This window comes from Mauremys reevesii, linkage group 11, assembly GCF_016161935.1.
Source record: "Mauremys reevesii isolate NIE-2019 linkage group 11, ASM1616193v1, whole genome shotgun sequence".
In the NCBI taxonomy this organism is placed as follows: domain Eukaryota; kingdom Metazoa; phylum Chordata; order Testudines; family Geoemydidae; genus Mauremys; species Mauremys reevesii.
In genome coordinates, this window is record NC_052633.1 from 50,952,223 (window position 1) to 50,970,227 (window position 18,005).

General features: G+C 39.1%; 1 protein-coding gene across 1 annotated transcript; it reads right to left on the reverse strand.

The window, feature by feature from the left end:
• Nucleotides 1-335: 335 nt before the first annotated feature.
• Nucleotides 336-13,645, reverse strand: TNFAIP6 (TNF alpha induced protein 6). The gene is made up of 6 exons (XM_039495007.1): nucleotides 12,928-13,645; nucleotides 7,171-7,308; nucleotides 5,563-5,724; nucleotides 3,066-3,294; nucleotides 1,849-1,889; nucleotides 336-894 (listed from the first exon to the last, which is right to left on the reverse strand). The coding sequence occupies exons 1-6, from the start codon at nucleotides 13,019-13,021 to the stop codon at nucleotides 731-733; spliced, it is 828 nt and encodes a 275-aa protein (XP_039350941.1). The 5' UTR covers nucleotides 13,022-13,645; the 3' UTR covers nucleotides 336-730.
• Nucleotides 13,646-18,005: the final 4,360 nt, after the last annotated feature.

Here is an 18,005-nt window from a genome sequence, read left to right on the forward strand (position 1 = left end):
ATATAGAGAGAGCAGCAAGAAAGGAAGCAAGAATAGGGAAAGAATTCGGACAGCAATAAATATACAGGAATGGGTAAAATGAGGAGAGAAGGATTGAAATATCAGGCCCCCAAAACTTCAGCTGAAATGGTGCAAGGGGTGAGAGAAAAAGAGTGGCTAGTGTAGAAAAACAATTAGTTGGTAAATCTATGGTAACAGTGAATCCTTCGGTTTAGTTCAGACAAGTTCATGGAGGATAGGTCCATCAATGGCTATTAGTCAATATGGTCAGGGATGCAAGCAACCCCATGCTCTGAGTGTCCCTAGCATCTGTTTGCCAGAAGCTGGGAGTGGATGACTGGGGATGGATCACTTGATGATTACCTGTTCTGTTCATTACCTCTGAAACACCTGGCATTGGACACTGTTTGTACTAGATGGACCATTGGTCTCACTCAGTATGTCCGTTCTTATGTTCTTAGTTTCACTGACTCCTTGTGATCTAGAAAACAATTGTCTATCATTTAAGCACAGTTTCCTAATTTATTTCCCAGTATTCTTTATTAAGAAAAGTTACATAAAGCAGAAATTATAAAAGTCAGAAGGATAAGATGAAAAGCGACTGTGGCTGCTGGCTATCCCAAATATAGTATGATAGCTATAACTTATTGGACAAAACAGGTATCTCAAGTGGTACTTCTACTTAATAACTATATTCCAACTGCATTTTCTGTGATGTTGATCTGTCTGTTCACATAATGCCAAATTTTCCAGACAAGAAGTTTGTGTTTCCTTGGGAAGTTGCATTTTTCTCATCATTAGGTTTTGAAGGTGGGTCTACAGCAACGTATTTAATTTGAAAACCACCTGCTGTCACTGAGGCATCTGACAAAAACTTTAAGGTCATGAGATTTCCTAGGGCAAGAGAGAGGGGAAAAAAGTTACTTCTTTGCTATTGAATAAAAAGTGCTGCTTTGGAATTTTTCTCTTCACTCCTCCCTCCCCAAGAGCTATTGAAGTATTTCCCCAAAAATCTTGGATCTAAATCCTAAGATTCTTACTCACTTCTTATTCAGACAACATTGAAATCAATATTGGTGTATCTCATTGAAAACTAAGCAAGGAGCTCAAGATTCACCCACCAATATCAGTAAGAGTTTTGCTTGAGTAAATACTGAGTAAGACCTTCAGGAGTTGGATCAGCATTGCTTTCTATGGGTAGGACCAGTTTAATATAAGGAAGGGACACTCTTAAATTAGATATGATAAATAAGCACATTGGCCCAAATCCTCAAAGTTATTTAGGAAGAGGCGGCGCTAGATGGGGGTTGGGGAAAGGGGTGGAGTGTGGGTGGAGTCTGGAGCAGAGCAGGGGTCAAACACCCCCTGGGAACTGAGGAAGTTGGGGTCTATGTTAAAAACCCAAAGATACAATGTATTCCCCAATGCCAGAGACATTTTTAGACATATTCTCTCTAATATGAGTCTTGCAATCCTGACTCCTGAGTAACGGGAATACTTATTGACTCGATATTATGTATGTGGGTAGGGCTTGTAGGACTAGGCCGTTGATACAGACATGCTATGTAAACTCCCAAATCAATGAAGTTACTTTGATGGAAAAGGGAATTTCGCCTGAGTAAAGCCTACAGGATTGGTCTCTAATTCTTTGTTTAACTAGACTTCTCCAGGATGTCTCTTCCTTTACACTTATTTTTAAGCAAAAGTGTTGACTAAAGTATATGCTAGAAGGTTTGCATGGTGGCTTATGACATATTAGCCATGAAATGGGCATTTAATCTTTGAATATCAGAGCCCCTGGCCCAGTAGGTTGATATTTTTGTCTATGAGCAGTACATACAATATTACCTGTGCTGATGATATCATCTGGAAGTTCATCTCCACAGTACCTGAAAAAAGATTGTAAATGGTTCATGACTAAATGTGTAAATATGCAATAACATACATGCCACAATGATACCTTAACAGAAAAGGATGGAGTCCCCCTTTCTGTTATAGTCCATAGTTCTAAGTTGTTCTTTGGGGTCTATTGTAACATACAATTATATCATTGGCTTAAGTACTTTTATCTGCACTATTTCACAAATGAGAGTGAGGGAGGAGAGAAAGCAGAAGATGCAGGAAGCAAAATTTGCAATAATTGAAGAAAGTAAATGAAATAATAGAAGGCAAAGAGCTATTCATTTTCATAAGGAACAATGACCTGAAGCTGAGGGAGGACAACCTTATGCTAGACATCAGGAAAATGTATTAAAAGGGACTTGTCAAGGGAAAAAGAAAAAGGGGATTGTGTACTTTCTTTGCTTCTTGATGATGTACAAAGGAGGCATGAAAAGCAGTGAGAATTTTAAGGGTTTTTTTTTCTTCTCTGGTTTTTTACATTAGAAATTCACATGTTCTAAGCTGGAAAACTATGATTGCGAGGGAACCAGTGAAATGACAACATCACAAGAGCAAAGAGAGTAAAAAAATTGAGCAAGTAAGTGGGAAAGCAATGTTTCAGATTGTCAGTCTCTTTAAAAACTCCTTGGGTTACTGGGTCGTTTTTGTTTTGTTTTTGTTAATATTTATTTCGCTTCAGTAAAGAACAACATTTTGGGTTAAAGCTATTTTTTGCTAATAACTCAACCCCCGCTCCCACATCCCTTCAATTAAGGTTAGAGCAAACACTAATTGTGATCTGAGACTTCCAAGAGCTCTTCCACCAAAACCAGGGATGGATGACCATACTTGTATTTTTAAGGTAACAATAAGCAGTTGTTGAGAAAATCTTGCAGGCTTTCTTTATATTTCATAAAGAAGCAAAAAAAATGGCAAAACCCTAATTTAAAAAAAAATCTTTGCAGGTTGCCTTTACTAGTAGTGCCAGAGGAGAGGGTTTAGGCAACATCATTGTGTATATTCAAGAACATATTAGATGCAGGAGCGATGTAGGAAGCACCTCTGTAAATGCAACGTGGTCAACATGATCTTTTTCTGAGTGTACTGTCAATTAAATATTATACCGTGAACATTTTAACTATATAGCTTGAATAGATGTATAAAGATGTGGAAATTATTTTTACCTGCCCACAAAGCCAGTGATATCATCATAGCTATCATAGACTTCTAAGAAATCAGCCATGCAAGCAGTGTCATCTTCAATATCAAAATCCAGGAACTGTAGATGAATCCGTTGTCCATACTTTAGCCTAATGTGCCAGTAGCATATTAGTTTATTTTCATACTCGTTTGGGTAGCCTGGTGACTTAAAGATGTGCTTTGCATCTGTGAAGATTCCACCACATTCTTTTGCTAAGAGAAAAATAAAAATAGACTTTAAATGTGTTTTGATTTGTCATGCTCTTCTGACTGAATCTTATACAGAACCAACCCAGTATAACAGCAGCAAAACTCTTGAGTGCTGTTCATATATTCTATAACCCCATCATTCTGAACTAGTACCCATGGTAGCACACATATAGAGAATATAGTACATATGGAGTTGATATGTTGGCAACTAGGGGCCTAATCCAAAGTCTATTGAAGTCAGTGGAAGTGCTCTCATTGACTTCAGTAGGCTTCAGATCAGATGCTAGGTGCTCTGTATAAAGAAAATTGGGATGTCAAGCTAAGTCCATCTATAGGCCTCACAACTGCACTTATAAATCACCCCACTTCCAACCTGGTCTCTCTTCCTTCAAGTCCTTCCTTAAAATACTCCCCATCCAAAATGTTCATAAACTCTAGCCCTCATCCCCATTCAGTTAGGCTGCTTTTTTATTGTTGTGTCCTATTCCCCCTTCCATTGGGCTTTACCATTCAAGATGTTGAGCACCTGTTCCCATTAGCTTCAGTGGAAGTTGAGGACTCTCAACAGCTCACAAGCCTGGAGGACCAAGCACTCGGGGCTGGTCTACACTACCGCTTAAGTTGATGTAACTTACATCTTCTCAGGGGTGTGAAAAGGACACCCCCATGCGTGACATAAATTATGTCGACTTAAGCTCTGTCCACACTGGCGTTATGTCAATGGGAGATGCTCTCCCGCCAACATAGCTTTTCCGCGTCTCGTGAAGGTGGAGTAATTATATTGACAGAAGAGTGCTCTCCCATCGGAATAGCGAGTCTTCACCAGATGTGGTGCAGCTGCAGCAATGTAGCCTCTAATGTAGACTTGCCCTCAGTTTGTACATTGTCTATTTTGATTGTAAACTCTTCAGCACAGGTACTTGGTCAGGAAGGACTTGCATCCCAAACACAAGCTGTTGCACAATGTACTGCCAACATTGTTAATACATTCAATTAGAGACAACTTAGCGTCCTCGCCTCGGGATGCTGCCCTTTCCCCATGAAGACAGGCAAATCTTCTCAAATCTGAACAATATTCTCCATCAAGTATTAAGAAATTTATTCACAATGGGAGGGACCCAAATCAACCTCTAAGTGTAAATAGCTCTGGTTAATCATGCTGTCCACCGCCCAAAGAATGTATTTGGAAAACATCTAAATGGCATCTCTTTGTGGTATTTGAGAGCTAACATGCAGGAAAAAAAGCAATTGCAATCAGAGACATATTTTCCTTCAAGATTGTGTATTTATAACAAAAGACTAAGATCACCAAACAGACAGAAACTCCCTAATTTGGACTTCAAACCCAAATCTATGATTTGTATTAAGTCGGAGGTCAGCCAGATGATCAGAATGGTCCCTTCTGGCCTTAAAATCCATAGGCCAGAACCTCAGCTGGTGTAAATCAGCTCCACTGAAGTTAACCTTCTGATCACTGGGGAATTGATATTGTCCCTCCACCTTGTCATAGTACTGTTGGGCATCCATGTTAATGATACATACACATTCTTCAAATCCTTACATGTAAATCAAAATGCCCATCCTTATTTTTAATCTGCTTTTAAGTATAGCTAAACTTCGTTCCAAGTGTCAGACAATTAAAGGGGATGCTTATTAAAGGGATAATCACAACTCAATTTTGGGCCAAACTGTAGCAGTAACAAGCTTTTACAAATAGAAGACAAATAGAAATTTTCCTTTGGATTTTTTTTTCATACTCCCATGAAAACCATCATTTTAAAACAAATAAATACTCCGCTGCAGTGTGTGCAACCACAAAATAAAACTGATTTAATTGATTTTAGTTTGTGCAAGCTGAGAGAAATGTAAAAGGAAAACAGAATAATTAATTTATTAATTACTATAATTGAGATCTTTAACATTCTTTTAATTTTAATGATGTTACCTAATAACAGAGGTGAAATATGTTTATAATATATGATTTTAAATTTTCCCTTTAACATTACTTTTATAAACACATAGACCAAAATATTCAAACATAGGTGGCCTAATGTTAGCCATCTAAATAAAAGTAGCTGCTAATCACCCATGGCCTAATAATAAATTTAGGCACATAAATGTACACACCCAAATTGGAAAATTTTACATTAGAAACATTAGCCACATTACTGATTCACTAGCTAGCAGTCAGTCTATTATTAACCTTAAACATTTATTTTACTTAGTAAAAAGGCATGTAATTAAGCAACATTGGATTTTTTTTAGACACACCATGAGGGTTGTAGCAATAGACATCCCATCTCTCACTTCTGTTGAGGCGAATCCCATAATCAACAATGCCAGTTTTTCCAAAGCCACAGCTGGATCCAGCTTTCACTATGGGATAACCAACTCTGCCCTTAGCCATCCAACCAGCTGCACACACATGGAAACCTGTAACAGAAGGAAAGTATCATAGCTGTTTTGAAAACTCACTTCAAGCAAGAAACATTATAAAAATTATTGCCTCATTCAAACTAACAATATTTTTTCTCATTGCCAAAATCTAGTTTAAGTATAATTAGCTTAATGCACATCATATCATAGTACTGAGGCAATTGCTGTCTTTTGCATGGATAATTTTGAATGCAGAGTAAAAAATCACTTCTCCTCCACAATAAATGTTTTTCTCAGTGAAAAATAAAAATCAGATGCAGATGGACAGTAAAGCTCCCCATCCTAGAAAATACATTACCGACCATTGTATTCAAATTAGATGTCAGATTAGTCATGTAAATATAATACATTGATTGCTTTGTTTCCTTTTTAGTCCCTAATCCTACAACCTCACTCAGTAATTACTCATGTGAATAAGGGTTTTCAGGACTGGGCTCTTTGGGTGGATAAAAAGGTGTATACATAGCATAAGCTAAGGCAACAGAAATGCTTATTGAATTAAAAAACAACCTGTCAATACAATGTTATGGCTGAGTGTTTAAAAACAATAATCAAAACATTCAAAATTATTCACTCTTAGTACAAAACAGCTCTTTCATAAGCTTACCAAATTTTCAAAGTAAAAAACCAGAACACTTCTTTTGTGGTGGCTTTTAAGTTGTGAAATAGTCACAAACAACAAAATGTACCCTATTATTAATGTTCGCTCGTGCCTACTGCCAGGTTTTGATTCAACAGTGATGCTTACATATTCCTCACAATGGAGGATTTTTTCCAATAACATTCACTCGGAGCAAGATAACACCTTCAATGGAGTCTGCACTCATTCAGCTCTTCATTCCAAACACTTGTCATCACATTGAACTCTTTCTGCTGGACTATTTGTTGTCAGTATATATGTAGCAAATTTTGCAAGATGTCTTGGATAAAACACTATAAAAACAAGTGTTTTGATTAATTAAATGAAAATTTTAGAAGAAGACATTCTAGAAGAAGTTCCTGAGGCACTGATCATTTTTTAAAGAAAATGCAGTGAAGGGGAATGTCCAGAGCTTCTATCTGCAATAGCACCCCCTTCGCGTAAAGTTAATGGTGAGGAGATTGAGGGTGAGGCTGCTGCTCCCAAGCTCAAGGAATAGGCTGCTCCATTGTGCTGCACCCGCTCTCGGGCTCCATCCCACACAAAGCACAAAGAGTCACTCTAGCACTGCAAGCAGCTGCTACAACTATCTGCAGTAAAAGTCACATAGCAGCCTCTGGCAATCAAGGGGGGAAACTGCATATAGTTCAAGCAAAATTCCTGAGCTGCCTGTGCTTTCTAACAAGATTGCACGAGCCACCCCCAAATTCATGACACTTGCAATAACACAGGTGTTGGCAACACTGAATGTGTGATGTCAGATCCAAGTGACTGCACATTCAAATGCACATTTTCTTTCATACCTATTTTTCTTGCTGCCTCCAGCTGCTGGTATGTGGCTAGTTGTCCTCCTTCATATTCACACACTGCTTTAGCTTCTGCATAGGTGAGCTGATATTTTCCAGACCGGGCCTCCCTGTGGTACACTCCAGCTGCTCGCTCTGTGGGATGAAAGCAATTAAGAGTTTTAGTATTTTGTAGGAATACAGAATATATCCCAACTGGCCTCCCTTCCCGTATGATATCAGACCTCATTGCTGCCAACAGTTGATCAGGAACTGCAGCTTGGGCTATTGCCCAGGTGAGAACATAAACAAGATATTCAACTGAACTTGATGTTATTTAGAAAGCTTCAGGAAATTTGTGTCCCTCCCAACACAGGGGTATTTTAGAGTCCTGCGGGAGGGGAGGCTTTTTGAACCACATCGAGTCAACGTACTTCTGAAATGATTCCCAGAACTACTACTTAGAAAGCAGCAGCTCTAGCAATGGTGAACTCTTGTCAGAAACACTGAGTGTGGGATATCCCACTTAAGCTAAGAGGTGACCTTTCCTGACTGGTATCACAATATACTTTTGGATATAATTGTGACAGATATGGCAATGTCCTGCCATGTCCTAGACAAACCAAACAGAATTAAGTTAAACTTTATTGAATTAAATTTAAGTATGTTAGGAGTTCATTCTATGAAAAAGGCAAATATGTATGTGTTATTATATGCAACTTTTTAAAGGGAGACATGACTAATGTAAACCCTGGGAAGTGTTATGAGCTACAGAGGACTCTTTTGAACAATATGCCAGACAAGACTGAGCTTTTTCAGGAAGTTTCCTAGGAAGGAATTGTTTCCCCTCCTTGGGAAAGCAAATTTTTCCCTTTGGACCCAACCTTCTTGAAGCTACACCTTGAGGTGAAATGATTGTCTGGCTGATCTCCACAGATCAAAGACTCAGACGGTAAAAGGAGTGAGGATACATGATAGATATACATATATGCACACACACACTTATTGAGGCACCTTCATGTCTCTATAGTTAAGGCTGAATCAGGTTCTATTTGTACATACAAAACACACATCTGATGCAGTTTATACATCCCAAATGCAGGGCCGCCCAGAGGACTCAGGGGCCTGGGGTCTTCGGCGGCGGGGGGGTCCTTCCGCTCTGGGACCCACCGCTGAAGTGCCCCGAAGACCCGCGGCGGGGGCTCCCCGCTGCCAAATTACTGCCGAAGACCCGGCACTTCGGCGGCAGGTCCCGCTTCGGTGGTAATTCAGCAGCTCCGGGGGCCCCGGCCCTGCGAAAGTTTTCCGGGGCCCTGGAGCGAGTGAAGGACCCTGAAAAACTCTCATGGGGGCCCCTGCGGGGCCTGGGGCAAATTGCCCCCCCGGGTGGCTCTGCCCAAGTGAGTGGTTTAATGCTGGCACTAGAGAGCAGGAAGCACTCCAGCTGGAGCTGATTATAGCAGCCACAAAGGCTATCCTCTGCAGAGGGAGAGGGCTGGCTGAGAAAAATATATTCTTCCTGGGTGCCTAGCTGAGAACTCTTCCTTGACAGTAGTAAAGGGTTCTAAACAGCCCAGAGACCTGCTTAGTGTAGAACTCTTTATGCTTGCCTCTGGAGAGGTCTTAAAGGGTTGCTACTGGCTAGGCAACAGCCGGCCCCATAAGAACCCTCTGTAGTACGCAGCATATGTAATAATTTTCCTCTGTATTTGAGGCATTGTACACTGGGACCATTCTCGCTGGGATTCCTCTATCCACCACTGCCCTTTGGAGCATACCACAGCCTGTTGAGTTAACAATGTATAGTTCTTCCACCACTGGCCCTCTATAGCTCTCCTTTGAGTTAAGGGATGGAGGATGCTGCTGCTGCTGCAAAGGCAATTGACCTTCCCCCAAACCCACCTCCATAGCAGCAGGTGAGATCTGAATGGAAGGGGTCCTCTGTGCACAAGGTTAAGGACTGCTAGATTTGAACCAATGAAGGAAGTTCCACTAAAATGAGTGATAAAATGGAGTAAATTTAAATTGAAAGGGAAGCAGAAGATGTAAATTTTTAACTTTGTTATAAGTGGTCAGTTTAAAGAAATATAGTAATACATTAGTGCACATTAATATTTCACATTATGTCCTTATATTAGGTATGAAGATGAAGAAGGAAGCCAGGAGCAGACACTTCTCTTCTGCCCAGGAATCTAGCATTTTTGCTGCTAATCCACAAACCTTAATGGCCAGTTTTGTTCTCTCCTCAGACCAAATACAGCGGTCCTTAGTGAGGCAACACTCCACTTTGATTTCAGTGATATTCAGTGTGCGAATAAGGACAAAATAAAATATAGAATATTAGGGAACAGAGATCTTATTATAACTTTCTGTAGGAGTTCAGTGCTTTTTAGTGAAGCCAGAAAATGTGACAGATAAAAAGAATTTTTAGTTTCACAGATTTATTCCCCCCTCAAAAAATCACAGCTAGATAAGACTGTGAAATATGTTCACATGGGCCCTTATTCTGGGCTGTGTTTTGATCCCTTTATGCCACTGCAACAGGGAAATGGGGCTATCAAACATCCCAATCCCCCCACCCACTTACTTCCCCCTCCTTACGCTGCACCTTGGTGATGGCCTGCTGGAGTTTGCACGACCGGAGCGCTCGGTATTCCACTATTCTGGGTTGTTGATAGTCTCTTGGAATCTGTTGCTTCCAGTGTGGAAGTTACAGCAGTCCCCACGATTGCTCTAGCCAAACTGGCCCCCAGTAGCCCTACAATCCTTGAGGTGTAAGGGTGGCATGAAGTCCCAATATGTGCTTCAGGACTGGAGCAGCTCAGAATCAGGGCCTTGGTGTTTCAGATTTATCATTTGAGTTTTGCAGAACAACTCACTACCCATATATTCCCTCTAAAGCCACAACCTACCAGTTCACTGGCCCTTGATAGTTTGGTTAATCAGTTTCACAAATTCATCTAATGTCTAATCTCCATAGTTTCAGTTTACTGATCCTTGCCCTAGGAATGGATTTTAGTTACACGCCTTAATTCATTTGTAAACAATTTCTGCTGAGCTGAGCAACTCCCCATTACTGAAAGTATGTTCTCTATTTACACATTTCCTTGTAAACATAACAAGCAAAAGGATCAAATACTTTAGTGCTTGCTGAGGTTCAGTGTTTATTTGTTTTTTTTTCCCCTTTGGGTTGAATCAACTTGCTCATGAGGAACTTACTTTAAAATGAAAGAAATATACTTCTCTAGTTTATTTTCTTCTCCCCCTTATCTGAAGCTGATTAGAACAAAGTATTACTCGCCCTCCTTCCCCCATGTTCAAAATGCAGCCCTGTATAACACAATAAAAATGTTTGTGCAAAGTTACTCTGATATTTTTATTAGTTTTACAATAACTGCTTTTGGAACATGCCAGAATGTTCAGTCAAATAAATAAGATGTTAGTATAAAGCTAATATAATCAGCTGCACTAAGTATCCACTAAGTGTTTAGTGAATTTGAACACAATACATTGGGTAGCATAGAAATAAGATGAACGGAATGTACATTTCTAGTCTGTCCTGATATCAAGACATGATAGTTGTGTCATTGCTATGATGCATTATTTTACTAAAAAAAAATTCTCATTCTGTTTTGGATATTGCTTTGCGAGAAGAGAGGAAGCAAAGGAAAGTTCAAATGTGACTATGCCCTATTTTAGAGATGCTTCAATTTATCTCAGTAGGATTGGTTCCTTTCTTTCCTGTATGTGTTATGGCCTAATTAAATCATCACTGGGTTGTTTTATTGACATGGTATTTTTTCCTACAGTCAGTATGAGATGGGACTGGGGTTACTTATTGTTCACATTACAGCTGAAACATTTTAATGATGATTGGCAAAGTTACAACACACACACATTTTAATACAATTTTCTCTTCATTTGTAATTCAGTTCACTGAATTATGTTTTGGTTGCACCAGGAGCAATATTTTTGTTGCAATAATTAAACTATTGGGTGTTGGTGGAGACCTGCCGTTTAGTGCAGTGGTCTGGAGCTGTGACATCAGGCCATCTGGGTAAAATATTAGAAAGTTATGGTCTAAGGTACTGCATGGGTTCTCCTGTTTGGTAACTGAATGATCCATTGTTTTTCTTTCATCTTTACTATCATTATAAATCCTTTTATTGCAAGTGGTGCTGACACCAGTATTTTTGGTTTAATACTGGGAAGAATAGTAATCCATGTTGCCCTGATTCAGTCCAGTTAACACCTTGCTTCTTCCTTTTAAAGAGAGAGGAAGTAAAACTAGGAGGTGAATAAAGCACTCCATTTCCACTCATGCCATACAAAAGGCAGCTGCTGAGATCATTATTGTTATAATTACTTAACATTTATATTGTGGAAGCGCATAAAGGTCACAACCAAGTTGGGCCCCATTGTGCTAGGTGCTGTACAAACATATGATAAATGACAGTCCCTGACTCAAGAGCTTCCTTGTCCATTGCTCTGACCATATCAAGTCCAAGCTTTTTGTCCTCACCTTAAAGGCTCTTCACAGCCATCTGAGCCTATTTATCCTGGTGTCATATCATGTCACCTCTCCACCACCCATCAGCCAGCAATGCCAGCCTTGACTGCTTCTCACACAAATGTCTGTTAAGTTGCCCCTTAGGCATAGCACACACTCCTTTTGGTGACCATAAAGACACTACTCTCTCCTCCTTCATAGCCCTCCTTCTCTGTGATATTTCAAATACTTTTTTAACTACTTCCCCTCCCCACCAAGTCCTGCATATAGCCGCTCTTTCTTAAATGTATTTGTATAGAAAAGATTAGAGAGAGAGAGAATGAATGATGTTTCCCTTCCCCCATCCATACTTCATATATCACTTGTCATTTAGTTTTCAAGATTTTTTTAGGGAAGGGACTAGTTTTACTTGTTTTTGTTTGGCACCTAATAAAGTGGCCCAGATCTTAAATCTGGCCACTATGCAATCACTAACAACAACATGAATTAAACTAGCTAGAAATCTCTTAAGAGATTCATAATGTACTGTAAAAGATAAAATAGGGTATAACAATTACTCCATAAATCAGCCATTTCGGGCACACATTTCCTTGGTTGTTCTTTCTGTTAATGTGTTTTGTATTACTGTTCTTTCCATTGCATTTGAAAATGTATAATTTTAAGAAGCCCTTTCACCTACATATGAAAGAAGAGACTGCTGCCACAGTATTTGTACATGCTTCATTCTTTCATAATTATTCCTCACAGCTGCTTAACGATGCCAGCAAGCCATAACAAAAAAAACAATACACACTTTCCAAGAATTTTTACTGGAAATTTAGGAAGTATTATATCTGTGGAGAGAGCTTGGCATTTTTTAGTTTCACATGTAGGACACCATGTGTTGGTGTTTTGTTCATGTAAAAACTAGTGTGCTCCTTTTACAGCTCTTTCCATTTACACTTTCATAGTTTTCCTTCATTAAAGGAATTGTCATTTAATACTCAGTTTTTATTTCAGCTCATGCTTTCAGATAATACATTCAACTTACATAATTCATGGATTCTTCTCCTGGGTAGCCTTTAGTTAGAAAATAAGTGTGAAAACATTAAGAAAATTAGTCAAAACTGTAGTCATTACTCAGGTAAAATTCCTATTGATTTCAGTGCAAGATTTTGCCCTTATTGATGTATGGTACATTTTTATATCATTTTAAAGAACTGTGGTTCTTTCTGCAGCAAAGTGAATGAATGAAAATGAAATGAATTAATGATTTTTTTTCTTACCTAACCAAATAGAGTTATGCAGTACTCCATTCTTGAATCCCCAACTTTGAGCCTCGTTCCACAGCAAGACAAAAAAGAAAATTAACACGATCATTTCTTCTGTCTGAGCTATTAGACTGTAAATGCTCGCTGTTAAAACACTCAGGGTAACCTCTGCTAGCAGCTGCCTAAATTCTGTTGGCACATCTGGTAACCTGATCTTAAATAGTGTGTTTCCCTGTGAGGTCAGCAAGCCTGCTCCAATTGAACTTTCTGTAGTATTGTTACAGAATTAAATGTGATGTCTGAGTTGGTTGGTCTGACTCACTTCATGGCTCCCTTGCTGATGTGTCTACTCAATGTATCCATAATTACCAAAGCACATGTGAAAACTTTTATGTGCCAAAATTTGTTCTTTTCTTTAGCATTCACTGTCTTCAAATATATTCCTGCCTGTGCTCAAACTAAGTAGCAAATCTAACAGTGGATGATGATTTTACTCACAGAATACATTATTCATTGTCATTTAAACATTCTAAAGGTCTGGTCTGGTGGAATTTCTCAGGGACCTGACTAGTAAAAAGCAGTACTACAGCTAATGCTTTGCCTTAGATATTTAGACTAAATAATCCCACATAATACGTTTAATTGAGGATAAACCAGGACCTCCCCCAGGGTCAGTATAAAACTAGAGGTGTCAAAAAGTGATGCTTTTGATTCAGACAGTGAGGAATGAAGCTCTCCTAACCACACCTCAGAATCTGATTCATGGCATGATAGCTGTCTGCCTGTCTTCCCTACTGGCTGCAGGGGGAGTGCTGCATAAGCAGCTGCTCCTTGTGAGCAGGACTATGTTGTAATAAAAAGGGGAAAAAATGATAGTGTGGAAAAAATTCTGCTACCCTGCCCAGTACTCTTGAAGAGCCTAAGGTGGAGTCCAGTCTCCTTTGGTAGCACAAGAGACTTTTGCATATTGTTTTGATAACACCCTTGAGTCTGGAGTCAGAAGTTACAGCTAAAGATGTGTTAATTTGCCATGACCTCAGACGTTAATGAAAACCAGCAATGACAAGAAAAGGGTCGAGAACTAACTTCACACTTAGGCTGGTTTTTGACATAAATCTCTGTTACATTAAGGAAGAAAAGATTCTTAAATGCCATTGAATCCCCATCAGCTGGCACAGAGGGGTTAATACACATCATATTACAAACATACATGCAGGGGTGCTGGAACAATTTTTATAGTGTAGGTGCTTAGGATGGAAACCATATATTTGGTGTTTGTTATTACTATTTCAAGCCAGGGGGTGTGGCAGCATCCTCCACACCCTTTGTTCCAGCACCACTGCACATATGCATGAAGCTAGTCATCTGCCCCTCCCCGTCCCCAACACACACACCTGCCAACAGGATTGGGAGTGTTAGGGGAGCAGGAAGGAGTGGGGAGCTCTCCCTTCTCTTTTAGCAGAGGAGGGAGAGATGCACCACCCTACCTACATTAAGCCCTGCAGCTTCCACAGAGTGATTGCCACTTGCTTCTCCACCAGTAGTGCTCCTCTCATTTTGGTGTCCCTGCGTACACAGTTCCAGGAAGTTGGCTTTGCTCATTGGAAAGTTCTGCAGCCACTACTCATCATCCCATAACTGCATAACAATGTGATCCCACCACTCAGTGCTTGTTTCTTGAGCCCAGAACTGACAGGATACCGTGTGCAGCTGTTCTGTGAATGTCAGCAGCAATCTTGACTTGTTTCTGTCCATAGCACACAGGAGGGAAGACACCACTGTGTCATCAGAGTTGCAGCTCATGAAATACTGCAGGATCAGGTGCATTGTGTTCATAATGCTCATCACAATACTGAAGAATAGTGCAGGATCCATGCTTTCTGATGCAGATGGCGGGCAGGCAGTTTACAGGGCCTGTTGAAAAGCAGCACAAAACGTACTAGGAAGCCCACGGAATGACGGGATGGAGAAAGCTGCATCATGAGCCTGCCCCCAGGAGGCATCGCACTTAAACCCTTCCTAGAACACGCTGCAGCAAATAGCTATTCCACTGTGCAACTGGCCGCCATCTACCGTGCACTGCTCTGTGTGTCGATACAAGAGCTGCTAATGTGGACATGCTCAGTCGACACAGAAGCATAGGGTGGACATGCACCAGTCGTTTAATTACAGCAGTGGCTGTACATCAACGTAACTTTAGTTTGTAGTGTCGACATGCCCTAAGAGAATGTGGTGGAGACAGTGGGTAAGGGAGGAGCAGGAAGAATGGGTAAAGAATTCAGACTAGGAATTTTTTGATGTAAGTCAAACTATATTCCTGTAAAACAGAGTGGGAAAGAAATCTACTGACTAATGGATGAACAACAGAAGAGGGAGGAATTTAAAACAAGTAACTATTATATGTTGTGAGAGCAATCTATTTTAGTCTGTATTAGCTTGTAAAAGTAAGGCAGACTAACAGAAAACCTTTTTTCATTACTATATTCACTCACTGGCAGAGTAGAAGAGTGAAATTTGTTTTTCATCAATGGAGCTGTCTAGCTGGGACAATTTGAATTAGTGAGATTTTATTTCAAAAATAAAAATAGTTGAGTGAAATTTTTAACTAACTGAAACGCACAGCAAAATCCTTCTTTGCAAGAAGCCTAAGAATTACCCAAAGTGAAGGTGTCTGCATCTCAAATGAATCAGACTTGGCAGGCTTACATGAAAGTAATATAATCGGCCAATACGCCTGACAATACATTAGATTTGGGATTTTCTTGGGCCTACTGGTTGTGTTGGAAGGTCTCAGTTTGTATGGAAATTTTGTGATGTGGATAAAAGCCCAAACTACTCTTTTTTACTTACAGCTTTAGCTAGTTTGATCCTATTTCCCTAGAGACTAAAAGGTAAATATACTTTACCAGTACCAAGTTTTGGTAATATATAGCATATTTTTAAATGTATTTAAACAGATAGTTGGATTAAGTTCTGGACAAATTTTATAATTTTTTCAGTTCTGTCTATGTTCCCAATAAAAACAATTTTATAAGAGTAAGGATTAAAGTTATAATTTGTTTTTTTTCCCCATTGCTTATGGTACCCAGGTCTAATGTATCCTTCACAGAGTATATAGCTGGTCTTTTAAGGTTTAATTTTAAACATTACCCTCCTTTGTTTTCTATGATCCTCATCCAACTCCCACTGAAGTCAATAGCAGTTTTATTAGTGACTTCAATGAGATTAGAATCAGCTCCTCTATGTATAATAGTGTTTTAGTTTAAAACTAATTTCTTATAAAAAGAGAATAAACCAAAAGAATTTTGGTTTATGAAGAGCAGATGTTAGGGGAGGATAATGGATTCAGTTACTAAAAAAACTGAACATTTGCCAAGGTAAGATATTTGTTAACAGGCAATTCTAAAATATAGTAATTACGAATAAAATGGACCTATTCCAGTAGGACCTTTTTAATGCAGGCATACAATTCAGCATGTGTGTCAGACATTTTTCTCCATTTACATTTTGTGAAATAAACACACGTCCAAAATACAAATAGTATTTACACTATAATCCAGAAAAATGGGTAATAACCTTGAAAATGTGTGTTCCAAAGCAAGCAAATCCTTAACGCTAGTAGTAAATTTCTCAAAGTGAAAAACCTGAGGGGAGCCACTGCAAGGCAAAGTAAACTGTAAGCAACATATCAGTACCTCCAGTTGCATATCCAGTTGCAAAGTTAACCTATACAATAGAGTTAATATACTTAAATATTTTGAGCCAGATTCTGATCACATTTACATTTGGGTAAGTCCACAAAGTTACTCATTTCAACAGCTCAGTTATGTCCTTTGGAGTTACTGTGAATTTACATCATTGTAAATAAATTAGAGCAGAATCTGACTTTTTATTTGTTTTGCCATATATTCAATATAGAACTTATATATAAGTAAAACCCTGGTTTAGTGGTCACTTTTTATAAACACACACATGCTTTAAAATAATTGCAATACCTTTTATTTACTGTATGTAGTCCCTTGCTTCCCTAAGTGCTTTACAAACTTAATCCGATGTACAAACTATACACAGGGATCATGAAATGCACCATCTTTGGGATGGAACAGCACACAACACTATGCAAAAATTAATGTGGATAGGAAGAGAAGATTAGTGCAGCCAAAAGAATCTGTAGGGAGACGGAGTAATTACCTGAGCTGGAAGTTAGCGGGACATCAAGGCTAACTATCCAACTCTTGCAAAATGTCGAGGACTTCACTTTCTGCTCAGTAAATCATTGCTAATTTCCATTAACAGACAAGGTGAATTCTCTTTAATCAGCCACTCAAATGGCATGAAATAAATTCTTACATAGGGGAAGGAAATGTATTTCTTCAAAGAAATCAAGAGAAAGAGGCGGCTTACAAAAAATGTATTAAACATCTATCAAAGTCTTCTGTGACATCAAAAGTTAAAACTGGACATCTGCACTAAATTGCTAGAGTGCAACATATGGTCAACTCTCCTGTATGGATGTGAGAGCTGGACACTTAAAGAAGACGCAGAGCATTCTAAATGTGATGTTATAGAAGAACATTTAAAATTAGCTGGATAACCAAAATTACAAATCAAACAGTGATGAGAAGGATGGATTTAAAAAGAATGCAGTTATTTGAGACCCTAGATAAAAGAATATCTTTTTGTGGACACATAGCTTGCCAATCGCAGAGCAACTCACTTCCCGCACTCACACTATCAGCAATATCTCAGGCAAACCTGGAAAAGGAAGAAAGAGAGCCACTTATCTTGGAAATATCATCAGATGGCCTGGTATCCAAAGGAGAGTGGAAGTTTTACAATGCTGTCATGATTGGAAAGGGTGGAAGGTAGTACTTGAGAACCACTAATTGGAAACATCACTTGAAGAAATTGTAAGAATTCTGACATGTCAGGCAAACTATTGCACAACAGTGGTGTCAAACACACTCCTCCTGCGTGTAATATGGTTAGCTATTATCAATACTTCTGTGTTTTTAAGGGGTTGAAAAATGTAGCTCTAAGATATACCAAGCTGCATTATATTTCTGCAGCTGCTAAGACTAAAGCCATGTCCT

Coding starts and splice junctions, on each gene's coding strand:
- TNFAIP6 (XM_039495007.1), bottom strand. CDS start 13,021: ATGATCGTGTTAATTTTCTTTTTTGTCTTGCTGTGGAACGAGGCTCAA. Junction 5,725..7,170: donor GGAGGCAGCAAGAAAAATAG/GTATGAAAGAAA, acceptor CTTCTGTTACAG/GTTTCCATGTGTGTGCAGCT. Junction 1,890..3,065: donor ATCACTGGCTTTGTGGGCAG/GTAAAAATAATT, acceptor ATCTTTTTTCAG/GTACTGTGGAGATGAACTTC.